Source organism: Phocoena sinus, chromosome 13 (genome assembly GCF_008692025.1).
Source record: "Phocoena sinus isolate mPhoSin1 chromosome 13, mPhoSin1.pri, whole genome shotgun sequence".
In the NCBI taxonomy this organism is placed as follows: Eukaryota; Metazoa; Chordata; class Mammalia; order Artiodactyla; family Phocoenidae; genus Phocoena; species Phocoena sinus.
In genome coordinates this window covers 21,490,820-21,515,029 of record NC_045775.1, presented here as the reverse complement: position 1 = coordinate 21,515,029, position 24,210 = coordinate 21,490,820, and the positions used below count along the sequence as shown (strand labels likewise).

Genomic DNA, 24,210 nt, shown 5'->3' with positions numbered 1-24,210 from the left:
CCAGACCACCGAAGTTATAAAAAGAATAGCTGACTTGGGGGAGAGATCATGAGTTCCATCTTTAAATACATTAAATATGAAGTAGATGCAATATCCAAATATCTCCTGCCTCTGCACCTCTTATTTTTGATCTAGTAAATAGATATAGCAGGAAATTGTTTCCTTCATCCTCCACAATCCAACCCAGTCTTTTGGGTTAGACCCTTTTAGTCATTTCAGGAGAAATTACTGTCTTGCGTTGATACAGATTACTTTCTAGCTGTTCTTGCCCTCAGATATTTGCTTTCTCTAAACAGTGGTAAAAGTTGTCACCCTACCTTTTGCATCTGGATAGGTCTTTAACAATCTTTGAATCTCTTTAGCTCTTCCTAGAGCTCAGGTTCCACTGACAATGACCTGACTCTCTGATATTGGATCCACACACCCATGCAAACCTCCAAACATTCCCAGGTTTCCTTTGAATGTTCCCTCACTCCACCCCAACCTCCTTCTTCCAAAGCTGTCCTTGATTCTTGGCCTACCCTGTAATATCCTCAGAACAATTCTGGCAGTTCTCTGTACCTAGCCTGCTGTTGGAATCCACTTCAATGATCTCTGTCCTGTATTGCAATTGCTCATATCTGCTTGTGAGTTCCTAGGGGGTGGGGATCAGATCTTAGTCATTTTTTTCTCCTCTACAATGCCAGAGTGTAGCCCAGCCTCTAAAGTTTCCCAAGGTGAGCAAGTATACCACCTTGTTTATAACACCTGAGTATCACATGCAACTGTATACAAACTGAATTCACTTGATATCTTTGCACCATCCAAGTACTTGGCAAGTAAAAAAAAAAAAAAAAAAAGAAAGAAAGAACCTCTGGACTTCTAGTGTCCTTCTGCATCCAGCCTTGGGGAAATCTGACCCGACCCTGCACCCTATCCATCCCACACGTGGGAGTAGGGCTACTGCACATGTTGGCTCTGCCTCCTCCAGCCCTGGAAAGCTGGGTATCTTCTCTGACTTGACCTTGCTCGTGATGCCAGGATGAGAGACGAATTCACATAATGGAAGTGCATGGGGGAGAGTTGTGGGTAAAGAGAAGCTGAGAGCCTCTGCAGGATCTTTTCCTAACTTTACTCCTCTTGAGTTGTAGAGTTAGGAAGAGGTGTTGTGGAGGGTAAAAACCAAATCGATGGCAGTCAGAAGGCACTAAGGGGAATGGTGTTGAGGAAAGGGGCATTGGTTAAAGACCTAAGGTAGCAAAGTAAACGTAGATATATCAACAGAACAGGAAAAGAGTTCAGACAGGGGCCGGAGGCCCACAGATATAGAGAGGGAACTTATGGCTGTCTTTAAAAGATTGAATACTCTATCTTCATAAAACTGAAATCTATTTGGTTCCTTAGCCGTCACCCTCCTGCAGAAAGGTTCAAGTGAGCTTCAGAGAGGTTTTGTCCCCAGAGAGTTCCTGAGTGTCTATTGCCTAGGTACTTCTTGACCACAAGGGGGAGCCAGCTCTCTACTACCACGGTCACAGTCATAGGCACTGAAGAGCTGGCATGGGTCTGGGATGAGCGAGGGTGCCTTTGATTTGTCAAAACAGTTGACAGCTGAGGTCTAAAATGTTCATAGTGGGGTCTCTAGTGTGTGTTGGGTCCCACTCTGGCACCCTCAGAGTTCCTTATGTTCCCTTTACAAACACTGGGTAGGGATGCAACTCTCACTTTACGGTCCAGTGTGTGGATGTAGCACTCATTCTAGTGATGATCCTGTCATGCCTAATTGGGACTGTTATTTTCTGAGTGTCCTGTGTTGGGGACACAACTTCTTCCCTCTTTCCTTGGAATTATCTAAGTTCCCACCTCTCCTTGCTTGTGTGATTCTTTGTAAGAGTGAAGTATGTGTGTGTGCGTGCACGTGTGCACCTACATGTTGGAGATGGGGGGATATAAAGAAGCTGGAATAAGGTTTGGGTCAGTGACCACTGAAATGGAGTTGGGAGGCAGGTGGAGACATAAAGAAACAAAACTGCTTTGGGGACCGACCCATGCCACTCATCTTGTTCCACCTCTGATCTATTGACTCTGATCTCAGTAGAAAGCTAACTTTTTGAAACAAGACATTCAGTTTTATTTCTGAAATCAGAACATGCCAGGGAAAGTGGATACCACTGGGTGAACAGCAAGATCTCCCCAAAGGAGAGAGACGCTGTCTCCCCAGCCTGGGCGGCTGGTGCTCCTGGGGACTGGGCCTCTCCTCCCACTTCACGTGCTGCTGGCCCAACAAGTCCCCGTGGGGTGGGCTGGCCCCCTCCGCGTACCAAGAAACACCAGTTCACGGCACAGCACGATCTAGGGTCTCCAAGAGGTCGGCGTTGCGCTTCCGACCTGGCCGGGTGAGGGCGCTCCTGACAGCCTCACGGACAGAGAGAGCTGCAGCCAGGTATGCCTGGGCCTCAGGGATGGAGCACCGGAACAGGAGGCTCAGCAAGGCTATGGGGATCACCTCTGGGGAGGAGGCAGCGAGAACTGAAGCCTGAGAAAGTGAGGTCGTCTGAGGGAGAACCCTGGAGGAGCTAGGGCATTCAGTGTGGGAGTCAGAAGATACCAGGTTGGATGCAACAATAGAACAGAGGCGCTTCCCTGGTGGCGCAGTGGTTAAGAACCCGCCTGCCAATGCAGGGGATCACGGGTTCAAGCCCTGGTCCCGGAAGATCCCACATGCCGCGGAGCAACTAAGCCTGTGTGCCACAACTACTAAGTCTGCGCTCTAGAGCCCGCAAGCCACAACTACTGAAGCCCGCACACCCTAGAGCCCGTGCTCCACAACAGGCGAAGCCACCGCTATGAGAAGCCCGTGCACCGCAACGAAGAGTAGCCCCCGCTCGCCGCAACTAGAGAAAGACGGCGTTCAGCAACGAAGACCCAACGCAGCCAAAAATAAATAAATAAAATAATAAATTTTAAAAAAGAATAGAAGGGAGTTTTCAAACACCAGAAATTGGAATGAGGTGGGTCAAGAGCAGAGAGTAAAAAAAAAAAAAAAAAAAGAGCAGAGAGTAGCCTTCATCCTGACCCAGAAAACTCCTATTCATCAAGACTGGTTCGTGACCCGTTCTCCCTCTCTTTCCTGACTCCCCTCCTAGGCAAAACTGAAGACTCCTTTTCGGCACCCCCATAGTTCCTTTTTCACACTTCTCTGACTACTTGTCACAATCATGTCTCCTCCATGAACAGGGGAGTTCCTTGCAGAGTGTCACTGAGCTTTGTAAACTCAGTGCCGAGACAAGTTCCTGACACATCGTAAGTACTCAGTAAGTGTTTGCTAGATGACTAGCAGTTCGCGAGTTACCTGTTCCTTCTCTTGTGCAACCTGGACGTGGAAGGAGATGGGAGCTGCTCGAATATCATCCGACAGTGGCTGAGCGGAGTGGATCACCTGGAGAAGGCTCTCGATGCATCGAGACTTGGGCTGTCCCTAGAACCACTGTGGAAGAAGTGGTAACATCCATGCTGGGCTAGGAAGCCATGGGAGCTGAGAATGGGGTCAAGGGAGAATGGGAGTCTGGGATCTCGAAGACCAGCTGTAGAGAATTCGTCCCTGTAGGCAATCCCAAACTTACAATCCCCAGCTGTAAAGGAAAACTGGGGTAAAAGGGTTGGTGGTGGGCCTTGGTTGGCTGGGTTACACTGGAGAATTAATGGCAAATTGGTCGTACTTTTGGCCATGTCCCCGCAATCCCAAAGGTTGGTCATCGTAAACCGAACTCATTCCCGCCGGTTTCCTCCCTAACCACATCCATCCTTTATACTGCTGTAAGACAGTTCCTCTGCAAACACTGCTTCTATTTTCTTCACCACCCTCTTCCTCTCTATCTAGCTCAGCACTGTCCAATAGAAATAAAATGAGTCACATATGTAATTTAAAATTTTCTAGCACAGCATTAAAAAAGAAGCAGGTGAAATAAATTTTAGTCATGTTTTATTTCATCCAATAGATCCAAAATATCATTTCAACATGTCAACAGGGGCCTCCCTGGTGGCGCAGCGGTTGAGAGTCCGCCTGCCGATGCAGGGGACACGGGTTCGTGCCCCGGTCCGGGAAGATCCCACATGCCATGGAGCGGCTAGGCCCGTGAGCCATGGCTGCTGAGCCTGTGCGTCCAGAGCCTGTGGTCCGCAATGGGAGAGGCCACAACAGTGAGAGGCCCACTTACCGCAAAAAAAAACAAAAACAAAAACAAAACAAAAAAAAAACATGTCAACAGCATTAAAAATTATTAGTGAGATATTTTACAATATTTTTGTATCATGTCTTTGAAGTCCAGTTTGTATTTTACAATTACAGCACATTTCAATTCAGGTGCTGAATTTCAATGCAAAAGTGAAATAGAGTCCTACCAAAAGAATAGAGTTGCATTTAATGAAAACTTTACATGCTTCACTTTTTAAATAAAATTTGGAGTTCAGTTCACGTGCTCAATAGCCACGTGTGACTGGTGGCTACCATCCTGGACAGCACAGATCTAGCTGTGTTTGGCAAGTCCCAATTCCTGTCTGGCTTTTAATCTTCCACAGTTTTTCCCCTTCCTGCTCCCTCACCACTCTGTAAAGTGACTCCAAACCTGTGTCCCTCACATATCATGCCTAGTCCCCCTCTGGGCCTTGGCTAATACTCCTTCTAACAAAAGTGCCCTTCAGTCCTTCACCTCTTCAAGCCATAACCAGTAGGCCCAGCTCAAACGTTACCTCTTCCATGAAGTCTTCTGCTTTGCTATAGTGCATAGATCCTACCTTCTTTGATGTTCTATTGGACTTTAGTAAGGATCATGCAATTTGACACTTAATTGTTCTGTGTTTCAAGTGTTGGTTTTGTCTCTCCTCCATTAGACGGGCCACTCTGGGATGGCAAGGACTGGATCATAGGTAGCTCTGGCTCCCCCTACCTGCCCCAACTCCAGGAACTAGAAAAGCATAAAGGATGTTTTTACCCAGTTGGTTGGTTTTACTCATTCGAGAAGGTTGTTTTAGGGCCCTGATGACTGCTCACTAAATGCCCATTCATGGGTTCCTTTCATGTAGAGTTGCCAGATTTAGCAAATAAAAATATTGGGTACCCAGTTAAATGGAATTTCAGATGGATAATTTTTAAAAATTAGTATAAGTATGTCTCAAATATTGCATGGGATATACTTATACTAAAAAATTATTTTTTATTTCTCTGAAATTCAAATTTAACCAGTGTCCTATATTTTTCTTTGCTATATCTAGCAACCCTACTTTCAGGACCATCTGTTGTGCTATCTGCTCAGCATCCATGCCTCCTCCTCCTGGTATCAGCACCTTGATTTTCCTCTGGGGAATTATTGCTCCCCCATTCTCAGGCCACACTGTTTGATTGAGGCTCACTTCATGCCCCTTCCTCCATTGCCATCTTAAAGGGAGAGAGCATGGGTGACCCAGGCCTGGGCAGAGGGCTGCTTTCCCCTGGAGAACAGTGATTGGCTCAGGGATGGGCATGTGACCCAAGACAAACCAATGAGGACCCTCCCCCAGGTATTTGCAGGAATCGCAGGGACAGATAAACTCTCCTTCCGCCAGAGTTGCTAAATTGGTAGGATGTTAGGCTGGCACTGCTAGTGGCCAATTTGCCACCTAGTGGAGAAAACCTGCCTGAGAATGAGAGCAACACAGAGGAAAGCAGTGCTAAGGGCTGAAAGTTCTGGAGCATGTCATTTTGCGTTTCTGGATCTAGCTACCCTGGGACTGTTCAGTTACATGAACCAATCATTTGCCTTGCTTAGTTAAACCAGTACAAATTGGATTTCTGTCACACATATGTGTAACTGAAAGAATCTTGCCTAATAGTTATAATTGCACAAACACGCACCCATGTGTGCACATATACTTCTTAGAGGAGAGGCTGGGCCTGATAGAAGGAGGAGGAGAGGCACAAGAGAAAAGTCAATCCTTACCCCTTCACATCTACATACCTCTGAAATACACCCTCCTATGGCAGCCTAGGCATTGAAGCCAGGCCCCACCCAGCCCCATCCCATCATGTCCTAGCTGCAGCACGGCCAGAGCCCGCCAGAAGAACTTGGAGTTGCAAATGTGGAGGTCCAACATGTGGTTTTGGAGGATCTTCCCAAGAAGCACGTGGGCTCCTGTACTCACCGTATTCAGCACCCACTTGGTGCTCAGCTCATGCTGGAACTTCTAAACAGGGCAGACACATGGGGATATTGAAAATTAGGGGACATTAGAGCAGCAGGGTGAACAGGGCCTTATTCTCTGACAGGAATCCAGGGATCAAAAATGCAGACATAGGGACTTCCCTGGCAGTCCAGTGGTTAAGGGTCCATGCTTCCAATGGAGGGGGCATGGGTCTGAGCCCACATGCTACTCAGCATGGCCCCTCCCCCCAAAAAAGTAGACATAATTTGCTCCATCAGCCAGGGCCATTCATCAGCCAGGGCCATTCCCGGCAAACGTGGCAGCTTCACGTATTTGTGGGGTTTTCTTTCTTTTTTCTTTTCTTTTCTTTTTTTTCAGTCGTTCTGCACAGCTTGCAGGATCTTAGTTCCCCAACCGAGGATTGAACCTGGGCCCATGGCAGTGAAAGTGCTGAGTCCTAACCACTGGACCGCCAGGGAATTCCCCACATATTTGTGGTTTTGGTCCTTGGTAGACAGATATCTTCCCTGAGTCCTTCCACAGTAGGATTTTGCTCTTACCAGCACCTTCCTCTTGTTACTCAGGTACCAGACAGGGGAGAAGTGGAAATCCTGGGATTCATTCCACTAAACTAAAGGCTCCTTGAGAGCAGAGATGGTGTCTTATTTTGCTCAAGAGCCCCAGTCTTTTTGATAATGGCTGACACATGATTACCGATCAATACATGTTTGTTGAAAAATTAATTCAATTTAATCCTTATAACAACCCTATGGGATAGGTTTTTTCTATCCCTGTTTCTACATATGTGGAAACTAGAGGTCAGAAGTAAACTTGATAGTGAGACGTAGAATCAGGACCCAAATGCAGGTCTCCTGATTTAGTGATGAGGGCATTTCCGACTTTGCCACGATCATTTCCCGGATGAATGAGATAATGGATGTGAAAGCACAATGAAAACTGAAATGTTATACAAACACGTGGTACTGTGGGAATAACTATCACCTGTTCTTGGCCCTCATATCTTGCACTTATAATATCTATTACCAAACTTTGAGGGCAACAGGAGTCCAGTAAAGGAATTGAGGGGGTTAAGTATTTGGTCCTAGCCAGGCTGAGGAAACAGGCTACTACTTCTACCTCCTTATTCTGCAACTCTATAAATAGTTGGTCACATAAACCCCTAGCAGGGGGTATACTGAAAATACTTAACAAGCGATCGACAAAGACACTGAGTATAAGAATAGAAATCTGACCAATCAGAATGAAGCTGGCCAGTATGCAGTACTGATGCTATAGGCTGCATGTCAGACTGCCCTGTGGGGGAGAGATCAACCAAATCTGGGTTATATCATTAACCATTTATATCACCAACCATTTATACCATTAACTACCATTGACAAAAAAATACTTCAAATTTTATATAATTTGAAGCTAGACACGTTCATTTTAAAGTTCATGTGGAACAAGGGCAGCAATTCTATAGAAGAGTGTTGAAGAGAGGACTAACTCTATCGGACATTAAGTTTACCATAAAGCATCTATAATTAAACAGTATGGTACCAGCACTTCAATAGACAGAAAGAAAGTCCAGAAATAAACCAGTGCACATGCGAACTGAGTGTTTGATACAGGTAGCGTCTCAAATCACTCAGGAAAAGATTAACTTTAAGTATATATATTGGGACAATTGGATAGTCATTTAGAAAAATATAATATTGGGTCCATACCTCACCCTATACACAAGAATAGACTCTTAATGATAGTTTGGAATTAACATTTACACATTACTATATATAAAATAAACAACAGGGACCTACTGTATAGCACAGGGAACTATATTCAATACCTTACAATAACCTATAATGGAAAAGAATCTGAAAAGGAATATATATATATATAACTTAATCACTTTGCTGTACACCTGAAACTAACAGAACATTGTAAATTAACTATTTTAATTTAAAAAATGGTTTAAAAAAAAGGAGGGCAAGAGAAAGACCACTTTCACTAGAAGAAACCATGTACTAAAAGAAAACACAGATGGAGTTCCTTTACAATCTGGGGGTGGGTGTGGCGTGAGGGGAGCTTTCTGTTCATCAAGATCCAAATTCAATAAAAGATTGACAAGTTCTACCCCAGAAAAATTAAAGGAAAGACTTTTGCATGGTTAAAACCCAAAGAAAATGGAATATATAGTTGACCCTTGAACAACACAGGTGTGAACTGCAAGGGTCCACTTATACGCAGACGTTTTTCAATAGTAAATAGTACAGTACTACAGTGATCCTATACCAGGAATGTGGATAGGGAGGAACCATGGATACAGAGGGTCAACCATAAGTTACATCATTTTCCACTGTGCAGAGGATCAGTGCCCCTAACCCCCCGCCTTGTCCAATTGTCAACTGTATAGCAGAAATAAAGGACTAATATCTCTAATTTATAAAGGACTCAAAATCAAGGGATCATCAAGACCACAATACCATTAGAAAATGAGTATATTTCATGTATTTACATGAACACACAGTTCAAATGCCCTACGTAAGAGACTGCCCGAATAACCCTTGCAAATGTGTGAGCACACCCAAATGTGAAAAATAATGAGGAAGAGTTCCACAGGCCTGCGCTCTAGAGCCTGCGAGCCGCAACTACTGAAGCCCACATGCCTAGAGCCCATGCTCCGCAACAAGAGAAGCCACTGCAATGAGAAGCCTGCGCACCGCAACGGAGAGTAGCCCCCACTCTCTGCACCTAGAGAAAGCCTGCGCACAGTAATGAAGACCCAACGCAGCGAAAAATAAATTAATTAATTAATTTTTTAAAAAAGAAAGAAAGAAGGAAATGCAAAGCATACACGAACACGCACACGTTTTTTTGTAAAAAGAAACACGGGAGATAAGTCAGTAATGAAATTGGTTTCTTACAGGGATGAGTGGGAATGGGATGGAAGGCATAGAGAAGGAAATGGGACATCTTTTTATACAGTTCTGACTTTTAAATCATGTTGTGTTTTACATATTCAAAAGATAAAATTAGACCAAAAACTGAAAAAACTCTAAAATTTAAAAGAAAGAAAAATAAATGAGCCTAACTATATAGCACATTAATAACATAACCACAGAGAGAAAGAAAAAAATTAATGAAAGTGACTTTTGAACACTTTATCTAGTAAGATGTGATCAAAGGACAAAAATCTCAACCACTTCTTGGTAAGTTTGTTGACGACAGTCGTATTAGGGTAGCAATTCCAAAACTGTTTGGTATTTACTGTAGGACTGAACAAATGGGTAAATACACTGATGATATTGGAGGAGAGTACGTGTGTGTGTGTGTGTGTGTGTGTGTGTGTGTGTGTGAATACACACACACATACATATATATATTTCCTTGTTGTTTCTACTGAAAGGGCTTAGAGGCAAAACAAACCAGTAGCAGTGAGCATACCTAGCACCTAGATTTCTAAATACCAATCTCCACTAACAGCCAGGGCTCCTTGGAAAATGATTGATTCCAGGGCTAGAACCAGGGAAAGTATAAGGTGAATGTGGCCCAACATTTTTGTGCTCCTGCATAGGAGATGACTGGGTTACACACACACACACACACACACACACACACAAATACACACAAACACAAATGTAAATAATGAAGCAGAGATTTTTAAACTGAAGTGGAATGATTTTCAGTATATTTTGTTAAGCAAAAATGCAAGGCACAAGAGTATATTGCATAAGAGAACAAGAAAAAATTTTTTTTGCAAAAAGAAATACAGCAGAGTGTTCAAATGCTAATGTGGATAGATATGTCACAAGAACACAAAGGCCAGCTTGAATGAGCTCTCATTTTGAGCATTAAAATGAATAATAGGGCGTCCCTGGTGGCGCAGTGGTTGAGAGTTGGCCTGCCGATGCAGAGGACACAGGTTCGTGTCCCGGTCCAGGAGGATCCCACATGCCGCGGAGCGGCTGGGCCCGTGAGCCACGGCCGCTGAGCCTGTGCGTCCGGAGCCTGTGCTCTGCAACGGGAGAGGCCGCAGTGGTGAGAGGCCCACGTATCCCCCCCCCCCAAAAAAGAATAATGACAGGAATGGATTAAAACACACAACAACAACAACAACAATTCATGAGTCCATATTAATACTAAACAAACAAATGTAGATAAGCGGGGGAGAGAAGAAAGATTTTCTTTACAGAAGAATGCCAACTAGTAAATGGAGACAGAAGGATAGAAATAGAAAAATCACCATTTTAAGACCCTCATAGTAATAATTGATTCAACCAAGAATCATTAGTGGATGCTAAAACCGTGGGTGAAAGATTGCTGAGGAATAAGATACAAAGAAATCTAACAGACAACACCTTGACCAAATGATCAAACGCAGCATCACCAATAAAGGGATAAACTGATATTAGGAGCCTCTACATGTGATACACTGATAAAGGCACAGCCTCATCTATGCAGGACTCCTGCCCCAAAACATAACGTGAATATAATGAAGAAACAATCAGGCAAATCAAAAGTGAGGCACATTCTGCAAAACAATTGGTCTAGACTTCTAAAATATCAGTGTTTTGATGAAAGACATCAAAAACGACTGAGGAACTCAGCCAGGTTAAAGAAAACTAAAGAAACACGATAACGAAATGCAACGCATTATCCTTGCTCAAATCCTGGATCTGGAAGATAAAAACAACACAGGAATAATTGGGGAAATTTGAATATAGTCTGTATATGAGATAATAGTGTTGTATTAATTGTCATTTTCTCAAGTGTGATAATTATATAGACAAATGCCCATTGCTCTTAGGGAACACAGTAATTTGTGTCAAGTATCATATCTCCAATCGCCTTTCAAATGATTCAGGGGTAAAGAGAGATGAAGCAGCTGTGGCCAAATGTTAATAAGTGGTGAATCTAGCAAAAAGCATATGGGTGTTCACTGTATTATCAGTATAGTATAGTATACTATAGTATACTATAGTATCATTAATACTATTCTTGCAAGTTTTCTGCAGATTTGAAATTTTTCAAAATAAAAGTGTGGGCTGAGTTACATCAAACTATTTCTACAACGAAATATTTATAAGCTCCAAAAGAAGCCTCCGTATTTCAATTTCAGTACATTTAAAAAGATAAAAACCAGAATCAAGAAAAAAAGAAACACACAAAGATTGATAGATTTGACTATGCCAAAATGTAAATTAAATGTCTCTACATCAAAAACGTAGAAATTAAAAATAATATACTGGGGGAAAACATGGAACAGCAAAAGAAGGCTACTGTCCTTGCTATATACACTCTCTCTTATAAATTAGTAAGAAAAAAATACCCTAATAAAGAATGAGGGGCTTCTCTGGTGGCGCAGTGGTTAAGAATCTACGTGCCAGTGCAGGGGGCACAGGTTCGAGCCCTGGTCCGGGAAGATCCCACATGCCGCGGAGCAACTAAGCCCGTGCGCCATGACTACTGAGCCTGTGCTCTAGAGCCCGTGAGCCACAACTACTGAAGCCCACACACCCTAGAGCCCGTGCTCTGCGACAGGGAAGACACCGCGATGAGAAGCCCGTGCACTGCAACAAAGAGTAGACCCCTCTCGCCGCAACTAGAGAAAGCCCGCGCGCAGCAACGAAGACCCAACGCAGCCAAAACTAAATAAATTAATTAAAAAAAAAAGAATGGGTGAATATGCCCAAAAGATATGAAGAAGCAGTACAATAAAGAAAAAAATTCAATGGCGTATATATATATATATCTTTAAGGAGCCAAGCTGCATAGTAATTAAATATAAATTACCACGGAAATGCCTTTCCTTTTGTTTCACTTTTTTTCCTTTGCTGATTAGCGAAGATTAAAAAGAACAGTGTTACCCACTATTTTAAGGTTGTGGGGAACAACAAATTTTACACTTTGTTTATAAACCTCTTTGGAGGTAACCACAGCATCAAAAGCCTTTAAATTTTAAACACCCTTTGACCCAGTGATTCCACTTTTGGAGGTTTATCCTAATGAGAGAGTCAAATGTGTGTATAAGGATATTCTGTGCAGCATTTTAAAAAAAGCCATAATATTGAAACTATAGTGTTTGACAACTGGGGCTAGAGTAAACAAATTACAGTCCACATACCGTGGAACACATGACATTAAAAATGATGATGTAGATATATTAGTACAGAAAGGTGTTCATAATTTTAAATAAAGAGAAGCAAGTTAAAAACAGCATGTCATGTATGATCCTATTTTTATATAACTATATTTACATATGCATAAAAAAGTAGGGAGACAGTCTCAAAATTTGTCTGCGTGGTTTTTGTTTTTGTTTTTGGAAGAAGGTAGATTATGGATGATTTTTTTCCTTTTTTTGATTTCTGTATTTTCTAAAGCTTTGACAATTAAAAAATGTATTGTTATTGTAATTACAATTTTCTTTAAAAATACAGTTCTTTAAAATATCACAGATGATCATTCTCTGCTATATCCCCTATCCCTGGGATATTATCGGGCCTGTAACAGGTACTCTAAAAATATTTGTTGAATGAATGAATAAATGGATCAGGCTCAATTCATGAATATGGTTGAAATTTATCTTGTATGGTGAAATAAACCATGGATTTAGAGTCCCAAAACCTGAGTTCAAATCCTGACTCCTGTCTTATCTGTGTGGTCATGATTATACTCCCTTAATCTCATCTTCCTCATCTGGGCAATGGGGACACATACTCCCGTCCTTCCCTCTGAGCAGGTGCCCTAAGACCCAGAAAAGTGATAGTTCCTCTGAGTGACTCAGCTGCCTCCATCCCCTCACCCCACCACTCCCATCATCCCTCTCACCAACCAGGGTAAAAATGAAGACCACAGTGTCAATTTCTGCAAGGGATGGCAGGATGGAAGTCAAGAAGTCTTCCTGGGAGAAGGAGAAATGGGAACCCTGGGGCAGAAAAAGAGGAGAGTCCTTCCCATGGAAAACTCCAGCATATAGACTTGAAGACCAAAGAGGCCCTCAGAGGACATCTAATGCAGAGCTTTTATCTACAGATGTAACAACCAAGATTCAAAGAGGTAAAGTGTTTTGCCCAAGATAATGCAGCGTGCTGACGGAAGAGCACTGGACCAGAGCCAGGTTTGGGGGGTGAATCCAGAGCTTTCCACACTGTTGCTGTGCTGCCCCAAGGCCTCATGACCTTTAACCCATATTCCCTCTCTAGAAGGGAATCCCATTGTACCCCCCTACCTGTTTCCACCTTCCTCTTTTCTCCCACCCTCTGCATACCAGTTATCTTCCCAATTTCCCCAAGCCCCATCATCTTCCCACCTGGTTGATGAGCTCAGCCTTCTGGTTAAACATGTCACCGTGATCACCAATGAGAAAGCCATGGACATCTTGGAAATCTGGGAAGGTTAAGGACAGGGAGAGAGGAGTGATGGGCTTCAAAGGAGAGGAAGGTTCTAGGTTTGGGGAGGTGTCAGTGGGGCTGGGAGGAAAGTGGCAAGTGGGGTGCAGGGTAAGCAGTAACACACTTGAGAGGCCATAGCTAAGCATGGGGCTGGGAGCTGAAGGATCAAGGACTGAGCGAGGGTTCAAAGGAAGGAGCATTTGACTGAAATGCCTATCTAGATAGGGCAGGATGGACATTGAATGAGGAACCTCCATGGGTTGGGAGTAGGAAAGAATTTGGAGAGCAGACCAGTTGGTTTGGATCAGGAGGAATCGGGAAGTAAGTCAACACCGGGGTCCCACCAGCACCAAAGGTGTGGATGCACTCTACTCCATCCATGATGGCAATAATGCCCAGGGTCTGCCAGCCAACCAGGTATACTTAGCCTTTCTTCTCCAGGCTGAAAATGGGTCAGAGGTCAGGACATGAGAGATCACAGTGAAGAAAATCCAGAGATCAGAGGAAGACACACGCAGAAGAGCACAGGAGTAAACGAACCAAAAGCCTACCCTGACCCCCCAACACGCAGACCTGCTACCCTCCCCATGTTATCATGTCTCGTAGAGTCTCCGCTGCTCTCATGACATTCCCCATTCAGGCCGCTTTCCCCCTCCAAATACACATCTACACACCTGGTGCTGACTTGCTTCATCAGGGCGGTGATCTTGGGGCTTTGACTCTAGGTCACCTGATGAGCCCACTCAAATGTCCGCAAGATTTCCAGAAGGCATCTGGGAGAAAGTCCACCAGCTCCCAGGGCAGGCCCAGTGCCCCCTCAGAAAGCCTGAGTCTCTCCCACCCTGGGAAAGGCACAATTCCCTTGAAACTAAGTTCTGCTGGTCCCTCGTGGGGGAGCGGTAAGTAGAGCCAGACTGCATTCAACAGGGGCAAAGCGGGCTTCAGCGGGAAGAAGACTAAAGAGCAGAGACGAGAATAGGGCATCCAGGGCACTGGGAGGAGGGTGGGATCAGAGAGTTGACGAGGGAGTAAGTGAGCGACGTGGAAGCTAGGCGAGAGACCCTGGTGAGGGAGGCAGGCCCACAGCAGGACGACCTCTACCCTGCATGGCCTGGACCATCCCCACATCAAAGATTCTAGGAAGCTAGGTTAGCTTTGGATGTCCCAGGTGTGCACAGGGATCAGGTCTGGACCTGAGGAACCCAGGGTCCATTGGAAACAAGCCAGACTCTGTGATTGTGTGATGGGAACAGTGGCGTCCCCCTGCCAGTTCCTTTCCCAGGGAAGGAACGGCAGGGCTGCAGTCTTGCTGCTACCAGCGCACCCTCCAGATCTGGATCTGCCATTCCCCTGCCTGCACCCTCCCACCCACTGCCTGACTCGGATCTCTCTCTGGTCCAGACCCTCCCTACCTCGCAGATGCTGCGATGCTCCGGTCCGCAGTCTTGTGAGCTGCCAGTAACAGGGTTTCCAGCAGGATCTTGGTGGCACTTCCACCTTTCATCCGGGAGGAGCCACTGAGGCCCTCAGGCTGCAGAGTGATGACACCCAGGAGAAACTGGGAGAGGAAGGAAGGTCCTGGAGTTTACTAGTTAGTGACCACTGTGCATACAATCTGGTTAGTGGCTCTTGGACATGCGCTCTGCTTAGTGGCCACTGGGCAGGCATTTGTAGGACTGGTGGCCCCCAGTGTGCTGTGAGGAGGAGTGCTGGTTGAGGGCTTAACTGAGAGGAGAGGAGGGAAGGGAAGGGAAGGGAAGGGAAGGGAAGGGAAGGGAAGAGAGGAGAAGAGGGAAAGGGCCACTTATGGTCATTTCTATGGTACATTCAGGACTCTGGAGAGGAAGCCAGAATAATTGAGTGTCCTGTTAGCTGGGGATAAGGGTTTTTCAGAGAGGTTTTGTTGTTGTTTTTGATGGCAAGTACTTTCTCCCTCCTCCATCCCCCACTTTTTAAATAACAGTTTTTAATCCAAACACTACATTTCATGCTCCTTGGACAGACCAGTGAAGCAGCCATTGATTTTAACGGTACAGATATATAATATGACACACCAAAAAGATAAAGAGATTACAGCAAGAAGAACGATAAAAGCAGTGTCTGAGAAAAGGAGATTAAAAGTAAATAATTGCAGAGAAGAGGAGAGATGAGCATCTGGGAGATGAAAGATGCAGAACTTGTGTGTAAAGTGGAATTCCTGCCTTCCTATCTCACAAAAGGAAGATCAAAGAGAATGTCACAGATGTGCCCATCCCAGGCAGAGTGGGGCAGGGCAGGGATTTGGTTAAGGCTCTTGTTAAGGTCAAAGGAAGGGCAGATGATGTTAGTGAGATGCAGCCACAATCCAGAGAAAAAAGCAACAGGAGCAGTGGAGGCTTAGAAGGGCCACACCAATTTTGGAGAGTCTTAGGCAGAAGAATGAAACTACATCCCATTTTTTCTTTAAAGCCCATATTTGAAACTGAAACATATAAAAGAGACATGAAGCGATACTTTCTACACACAGATGCAAAAGAGCTTCTTTAAATAGAAACTGCCCTAGACCATTTAGGTGTTTAATGATGACTGATTTAAGAGACAGGGTCAGACTGGAAATAAAACATCTTAAGGCGAAAACCAAAACGAGAAAATAGGATTTGATTCACCCCATTTTAGTAGATACACGACACCAGGAATTTAGACATGATGGAACAAAACCTAAAATCAGAGGCCCTAAGTGGCAAGCCGTCCGGAGGTGGGTGTGAGGGGTAGGGGTGGGGGCAGATCTCACCCCAGTTGCAGGATTGAGCACAAAAGCTTTCTGTTTTCTCCAGCAGTTTCTGCATCTGCTCTGCTATTTGTTGAAATGTTGAACTCCAGTCTTCAATGGGGTCATTTCTGGGGCCCAAAGAGAGACAGAGGGGGGATCATGTGTGAGGATCTAAAGGAAGGGCCTCAGATGAGAGTTGGGACCAAATACCACATTGAGATTGGGGTCAGAGGTCAACAATTTCCTAGAGAGATGTGCTTTGATGCTCATAGGGGCACTGTGTCCCTGAACCCCAAGGATGAGGGTTAATAAAACATTCAGCAATTTGAGCCCAGAGCAAAGCCAACACTCAAGTAAAAAGTCCCAGCCTGAGACCAGAACTTTCTTGTGTCCTGGTCCTTGCACAGGTCCTATTGCCATGTCTCCTCTGCAGAGAGAGGCAACAGTGTTTATTGTGTGGTTGAAAACTGAGATCCCCAGACTTGGCAGGTCATCAAAATCACCTGGGGAGGTTTGTTTTTTTTTAATAACTACCTATTTCTGGTTTCCACACCCACCCTGAGAGTCAGCTTCAGTAGTTCTGGAGTGGAGCCCCCAAATCTGTATTTTTAAAAAGCTTCCCAGATGACTCTGAAGACCAGCCAAGTTTGGGAGCCACTGATTTAAGGAACAACTGGAAGATCTCCACGCCTACATTGTTTGAAATCCTTCATTTCACTTAGTCACGGTCCCTGAAATTAGCATCCACTGCAGCAGATACATTTTCGGTGAGGAAAGCCCTCCATTAAAAGAGATCATTTATACCTTCGTATGAATTACACTACATGCCTGGAGTCTGGAAGCTGAAAAAGCCTCCCGGAACTCAGCTGTCCGTCTCCCCAAGACCACACTAAATACACACAGAGCTGCTCTTGAGTAGTCAGCAAGCCTTCGCTGAAATACCTCCAGTGACAGGAAGCCCTCAGCTTCATTGGGTGGCCCCCTCCAATGGTTTATTTAGCAGAGTTTCCCCAGCTTGGCTGTGCATCAGAATCTCCAAGGATGCTTGCAAAAATTAGGTATTTCCGGGCCTTACCTCAAACCTACAACATCAGACCTCTCATACAAGAATCTTCCTTATTAACACTCCCAAGGCAGTGCATCCACAGAATCACACCTGAGCATTATTGGTTTAATATGCTGGCCTTCATGACACAACATTGTAAATCAACTATACTCCAATAAAAAAATTTAAAAATATATGCTGGCCTTCTTTGAGATCGAAGTGGCCATTTAGACAGAGAATAAGAGGGAGGTGACTTGGAGGCACAGGGATCTCAGGAAAGAGGAACAGGGTGGGAGATGTGAGTAGCCAGAGGGGACCAAAGGGGCTCCTGGCATGAAGGAGAAAGGGCCTAAAATAAGGGAGCTAGGCAAAGGAGACTAGGAGGCCAGTCTGTACCCAGTATTCCTTCTTTGAAAAGATGCTTGGGACCCACCTCAGATGAAAGCACAGATCTTTATGGTATGCATTTTCTTGAGCCCATTCTATCCTCTGACCCATGTTTTCCTTGCCTCTTCATTCCGTTTTAAATGTATGCTTTCTTATATTTTATGTATCCTTTATAAGCTGCCTTCAATCCTTTCTGAAATGAGAGAATATGCAAATTAACCAACCAAAAAAATACTTCCTAAGCTTAGGAACACCCTTTATTTACTTTATTTTTTTTAACATCTTTATTGGAGTACAATTGCTTTACAATGGTGTGTTAGTTTCTGCTGTATAACAAAGTGAATCAGCTATACATATACACACATCCCCATATCTCCTCCCTCTTGCGTCTCCCTCCCACCCTCTCTATCCCACCCCTCTAGGTGGACACAAAGCACTGAGCTGATCTCCCTGTGCTATGCAGCTGCTTCCCACTAGCTATCTATTTTACATTTGGTAGTGTATATATGTCCATGCCACTCTCTCACTTCGTCCCAGCTTACCCTTCCCCCTCCCTGTGTCCTCAGGTCCATTCTCTATGTCTGCATCTTTATTCCTGTCCTGCCCCTACGTTCTTCAGAATCACTTTTTTTTTTTAGATACCATATATATGTGTTAGCATACGGTATTTGTTTTTCTCTTTCTGACTTACTTCACTCTGTATGACAGTCTCTAGGTCCATCCACCTCACTACAAATAACTCAATTTCATTTCTTTTTATGGCTGAGTAATGTTCCATTGTATATATGTGCCACATCTTCTTTATCCATTCATCTGTCGATGGACACTTAGGTTGCTTCCATGTCCTGGCTATTGTAAATAGAGCTGCAATGAACACTGGGGTGCATGTGTCTTTTTGAATTATTGTTTTCTCAGGGTATATGCCCAGTAGTGGGATTGCTGGGTTGTATGGTAGCTCTATTTTTAGTTTTTTAAGGAACATCCATACTGTTCTCCATAGTGGCTGTATCAGTTTACATTCCCACCAACAGTGCAAGAGTGTTCCCTTTTCTCCACACCCTCTCCAGCATTTATTGTTTGTAGACTTTTTGATGATGGCCATTCTGACCTGTGTGAGGTGATACCTCATTGTAGTTTTGATTTGCATTTCTCTAATGGTTAGTGATGTTGAACATTCTGTCATGTGTTTGTTGGCAATCTGTATACCTTCTTTGGAGAAATATCTATTTAGATCTTCTGCCCATTTCTGGATTGGGTTGTCTGTCTTTTTGATATTGAGCTGCCTGTATATTTTGGAGATTAATCCTTTGTCAGTTGCTTCGTTTGCACCTTTATTTACTTTAATATTCTGAGATTTGGTGAACAAGAGCATATTTGCCCTGACCTCTTCTTTGTGACTATCCTGTAGATTTTCACGGGTTCCCTCCCAGCCTCCCCCAGGGGACTGGCCATGACCTTTCATTACAGAAGGTCTGCGTAGGACTTTTCATTACAGAAGGCTCACCTGGCCATGCTCACTGGGTTGAAACCAATCAGGACTGGCAAAAAGACCGCTGGGTTATCCATGCAGTAGTCCATGTGGCCTGCCACAGAGGGAGCCTGGTGGTAGGGAGAGAGAGGAGGGTTCGATGAGGGGGGTTACTCTAGTTCTGCCCGAGGCCCACGTACATCAGAATGCCCCGCACATGCTTGTTTAAGTGCAGATTCTGGGCCCAGTTAAAATCTACTAGATCTGAATCTGAAGGGGAGACCCCATAGACCTACATTTTTTTTTAATTAATTAACTATTATTATTATCGACCACACCGTGCAGCTTATGGGATCTTAGTTCCCCGACCAGGGATTGAACCCGGGGCCCTGGTAGTGGAAGCGCTGAGTCCTAACCACTGGACCGCCAGGGAATTCCCTAGACCTACATTTCTAACAGGTTCTCCCATGGAAATCTTCTGCGTGGTAAAGTCTGAAAATACAGAACTAAACTGTCAGCTCCATGAGGTCAGTGTCCTGCTCTCCTTGTGTGTCTCGTTCCACATCTGCTGGAGTCCAGGTCCTGCTCAGTGAATTCAGAGTGTCCGAGCTGCACAGCTGAGAGGAAACTCAGGGTCATCTAGCCCAGTGCATGTCAAACAAACCACCTGGGAATCTTGCTAAAATGCAGATTCAGGCTCAGTAGGTCTGGTGTGGGGAGGCCTGATATTCTGCATTTCTAACAGATCCCAGGTGATACTGATGTTGCTGGTGTAAGGACCACACGTTAAGTAGCAAGGGACTAGTCCGGGGTCAGTTTTTTCTGTAAAGAGCTAGAAAGCAAATATTTTAAGCTTGTGGGCCCTACGATCTCTGTCCAATGACTCAGTCTTACCGTTGAAGCGTCAAAGTAGCCATGGATAATATGTAAACACAAATGGCTGAGTTCCAGTAAAACTTCATTGACAAAAACAGGGAGCGGCTGGATTGACCTGCCCGCATAGTTTGCTGAGCCCTGGACTACTCTATCTGTTTTGGTTGTTGAATGGATGGGTACAAAGTTATTGTGGGATAAGATCCCTTCCCCACCTTGTCCCACATTCATGCAACTGGATCCTAATTAGTGAGAGTAGAATCAAAATTCCTTACACAAGCCCTGTCTGTTTTCTAGATAAATCTAGATAAATCTCGTTGATTTATCTTCCATGCTGTTCCACTCCTACTCCCTGCCTTCCTATAAAATTGATCCACCCAGCCCGTCTTCACACTCATAGAGAGTCCCGCTGAAATGTCGATGACAATCACCCTCTTCTTCCCAGCAGCCACCTAGGAGAGGAGGATGGGTGAGGATGGGTGCCACCAAGAGGATTCTAGGGTATAAACATATTGTGTGGGGATGTCAGGGCCAGGATGAGGTGGGGGGTGGCTGGAAGGGAGTTGGGGGGCAGGGAGGAGGCAGGGGATGGGCTTTGGCTGGATGTTGGGGCTTTGATGTCCCCACGAGAAGGAACAGACAGAGGTCTCTGGTTGAGTGTCAGTGGAAAACACAGACTTCTTCAGTTCCTCGATCCCATCCAGGGCACTATCTTCCATCCCCTCCCTAGAGGCCATCACAGACCTAAGAGGACAGACTCAAGGTCAGTGGCACTGCTTGGGAAGCAGAAACCTATGGTTTATTAGGGCTGCTTTGAGAGAAGGAAATGAAGAGAAAACTATCACTGAATGGGCACCTACTATTTGTTGGGCACCATGACAAACACTCTGTAGGGTTGAAAAACTTCAATACCTATGAGGGCTAGTCAGGCAACATAAGTACGTGAAGTGGAGAGCAAACCGGACACCATCTCCACCTGAAAGCATTCAAATTCAGTTTCTAAAAGACACTAGTTAGGCCAAACAAAATATTCATAGGCCAGCCTGGCTTACCTGTCACCTCCTGCAACGAGGTAGGTGTAAAGAGGTTCCTGTCCTAGACCTTTCATCAGCTGGTTAAAGGAGACCTGCCAAGTCGGAGAGAACATGAAGTAGTAATGACAGGGAAGGAACAATTATCTTGGATTTTCAACACCTTGAGGGTAGAGGCTGTATAATGATTCTCTTAGGTCAGTGCTTAAGCCAGTACTGCTTGGAATCTGACTCTCAAATATGCTGTTTGGAGATGATGGATTAGGGGTGTGTGGGATGTAGAGACATTGGCAATAGACTGGTGGGGCTCAGATGGGCTCAGAAGAAATGGGACTCCATGTTGAGATCTAGCTTTTGGAGAAGAAAGAGAGCCGGAGCTGGAGGCGGTCCACCTAGGAGCTTAGCTATGAAGAGCTTTATGGTCCTGAGGTTCACTCCAAGAAGGCGGAGAGCAAAACCGGCGATCAAGGTACTCACCGACCTGAGGAATGCCATCCTGCCAGAGGTATCCCTCCACTCAGTCCCACCAGCGCCCCCCTCAGGCTCCTGAGAAAAGAAAAATGCCTAGGTCTCCAGGACCCAGCTCAGGTTGGGAGAAGCATATTCTCTTTTTGGTTGGTAACAGAAGCCCCCTCTTATCCCCAAAGCGAACAGAACATAGAGAATATGGTGTAGCAGAAAGAACCTTGGTTTTGAGAAAGAAACTTCAGTCTGATCCCCAACTCTGGTTTAGCTACTTATTCAAACCCTTACTGGACTTCCTTGGTGGGGCAGTGCTTAGGAATCCACCTCCCAGGGCAGGGGAAAACGGGTTCGATCCCTGGTCCAGGAAGATCCCACATGCCGCGGGGCAACTAAGCCCGCAAGCCACAACTCCTGAGCCCGCATGCATAGAGCCCATGCTCCACAACAAGAGAAGCCACCGCAGTGAGAAGCCTGCGCACCACAACGAAGAGTAATTCCCACTCGCTACAACTAGAGAAAGCTTGCGCTCAGCAACAAAGACCCAACGCAGCCAAAAAAACCCCAAAACCCTCACTTATTGCAGAAAGGACGGAAAGCAGCTTTGTCACAGATAGGAAGCAGCATTATCTGGCAATTACTAGCTGCGTGTATTTGGGCAAAAGCTACTGTGATTATCTTAAGTCTTTCTTTTCCCATCCGAAAAGTAATGGAGACAGTAACACCAACTTTACAGGTTTCTGTGAAGGTAATGGGTGTGAAAGTACGTGGTCAATTATATAGTATCATGCAGTAGTAGTTATTATAATTACTGTTGATTAATAAGATGACAATAAGGATATAGAAGTTTATAAAAGGGAAAAATAGAGACCAAGAAGAGAGAAAAGTAGAGGGAAACACGAATTTAAGCAGGGAGCAGGTGGAGAGTTGGTACCTTCAGCACTTCCTGAACTTTTCCAGCCGCTTATACCATGGTGGTCAGAGTTGACTCACTGGAGGCAACAGGCAGGCATCAACAGCCAAGAAAATGACAGTGGTTTGGGGGGGGAGGGGGAGGGACTCCCAGACCATGGTCTGAGAGGGCAGAGGTTGAGGTGGGGTGGCGCTGCAGTGGGCATCGTTACTTGCAGTGTCCAGGGGATGCGTCTGGGTCGCCTGGCATGTGGGCATGATTTGTCCCTCCTCCTGGAAGATCTCAGCATCACATTGCCCCAGCAATCGAACAGTCTGCTCGGCATCTGCTTTGTCCAGATCCCGGGTCAGTGGGTTTGACTTCTCTGTGATGGGCAGGGCTGCCTCATACCCAGACAACTAGAGGGAAGGAGGGACAAGGTCAATGGCAGGGAGCCTCATTCACATCTGCTGAACTGGAGGTGGGTGTGGCAGCAGGCACAGCGTTGGGACACACACACACACACACACACAAAAATGATTTAGCCTGCACTTGGTACTCTGGGTCTATCAAAGAAAGAAAATCAGGAAGGAAGATGGGAAGGAGGACGGGGAAAGCAGAAACCCAGGGTGCAGGGAAGTCCAGATGAGACAGGATTCTAGGAATCAGCACAGAAGGCCAACAGGGAGAAAGGGTCTCACCTCCCACTTGCCAGGCTCCGGGGTCTCAATCACACGTTGAAACCGTTTTGTGCCTGGCATGGTCCGACACTGTGGACACACTGTCGTGCCTACCTCTTCAGCCACGTAGCCCCTTCTGTCACACTGACACTGCTTCCAGTTGGCAGGGCCTTATCTGAGCCACAGTGATGATGAAACCAAGTACCCTGGCCTCTCTGCACACCTCTGCCTGCACCCTTTCCTGGTCACCAGGTCCCCAGACCTCTGGTCACCCTACGGGGGCTCCCCAGGTCCCTCTTTACAGGCACCCAGACTCCCCAGCCTCTGGTTGTCCCTGAAGAGGAAGACGCGAGGTCTTCGTTACTCTTGCCCTTCAGACAATGCCCTCTTCTCTGGAGGGCCTGGAGCCCAGAAGGCCAATACCCAGGCCCAGGGCAAAAAGGATCCCTGGGCACGAGTGCTCTGGAACCAGGATGATGCATCAGGAGGCCAGAGATCAGGGTTCTCAGGGTCAGCAGAGGTCAGAGGACCTCGGCCATGGCTTGATCACATGCTCAGCACACACAGTCCTCCCTGTCCCACTTGCCCCATTTCACTCTCCTCTCAGAAGGAAGGCAACAGAAGCTTCAGAGCCCCAGGGGTGCACGCACTGAACTGGATATTACAGGGGAAAGTGCCACAGAAATAGAAATACTGCAATGAGGATTAGAAACCAAAGTATCTGCCCTAAATACAAGTTTGGCTAACATTTATTTACACTGAACAAGGCATTTTCACATGCAGTATCTCATTAGATACATTAAGAAGATATTAAAAAGAATGAAATAATGCCATTTGCACCTAGAATTTATCATACTAAGTGAAGTATGTCAGACAGAGAAAGATGGATATCATATGATATCACTTATATGTGGAATCTAAAAAAATGATACAAATGAACTTACAAAACAGAAATAGGCTCACAGACATAGAAAACAAACTTATGGTTATCAAAGGGGAAAGGTGGGGGGGAGGGATAAATTAGGAGCTTGGGATTAACAGATACACACTACTATATATAAAATAAACAATAAGGACCT

General features: G+C 45.2%; 1 protein-coding gene across 1 annotated transcript; it reads right to left on the bottom strand.

The window, feature by feature from the left end:
- Window positions 1–2,239: 2,239 nt before the first annotated feature.
- Window positions 2,240–23,212, bottom strand: GCKR (glucokinase regulator). The gene is given in 18 exon segments (XM_032652233.1): window positions 2,240–2,482; window positions 3,329–3,462; window positions 6,045–6,195; window positions 12,956–13,078; window positions 13,463–13,539; window positions 13,889–13,986; window positions 14,219–14,317; window positions 14,957–15,075; window positions 16,315–16,350; window positions 16,352–16,421; window positions 19,230–19,324; window positions 20,459–20,518; window positions 20,741–20,810; window positions 21,119–21,192; window positions 21,575–21,643; window positions 22,494–22,551; window positions 22,704–22,870; window positions 23,153–23,212. Coding segments are annotated over 18 exon segments (1,731 nt in total). The 3' UTR covers window positions 2,240–2,311.
- Between the last annotated feature and the right edge of the window lie 998 nt (window positions 23,213–24,210).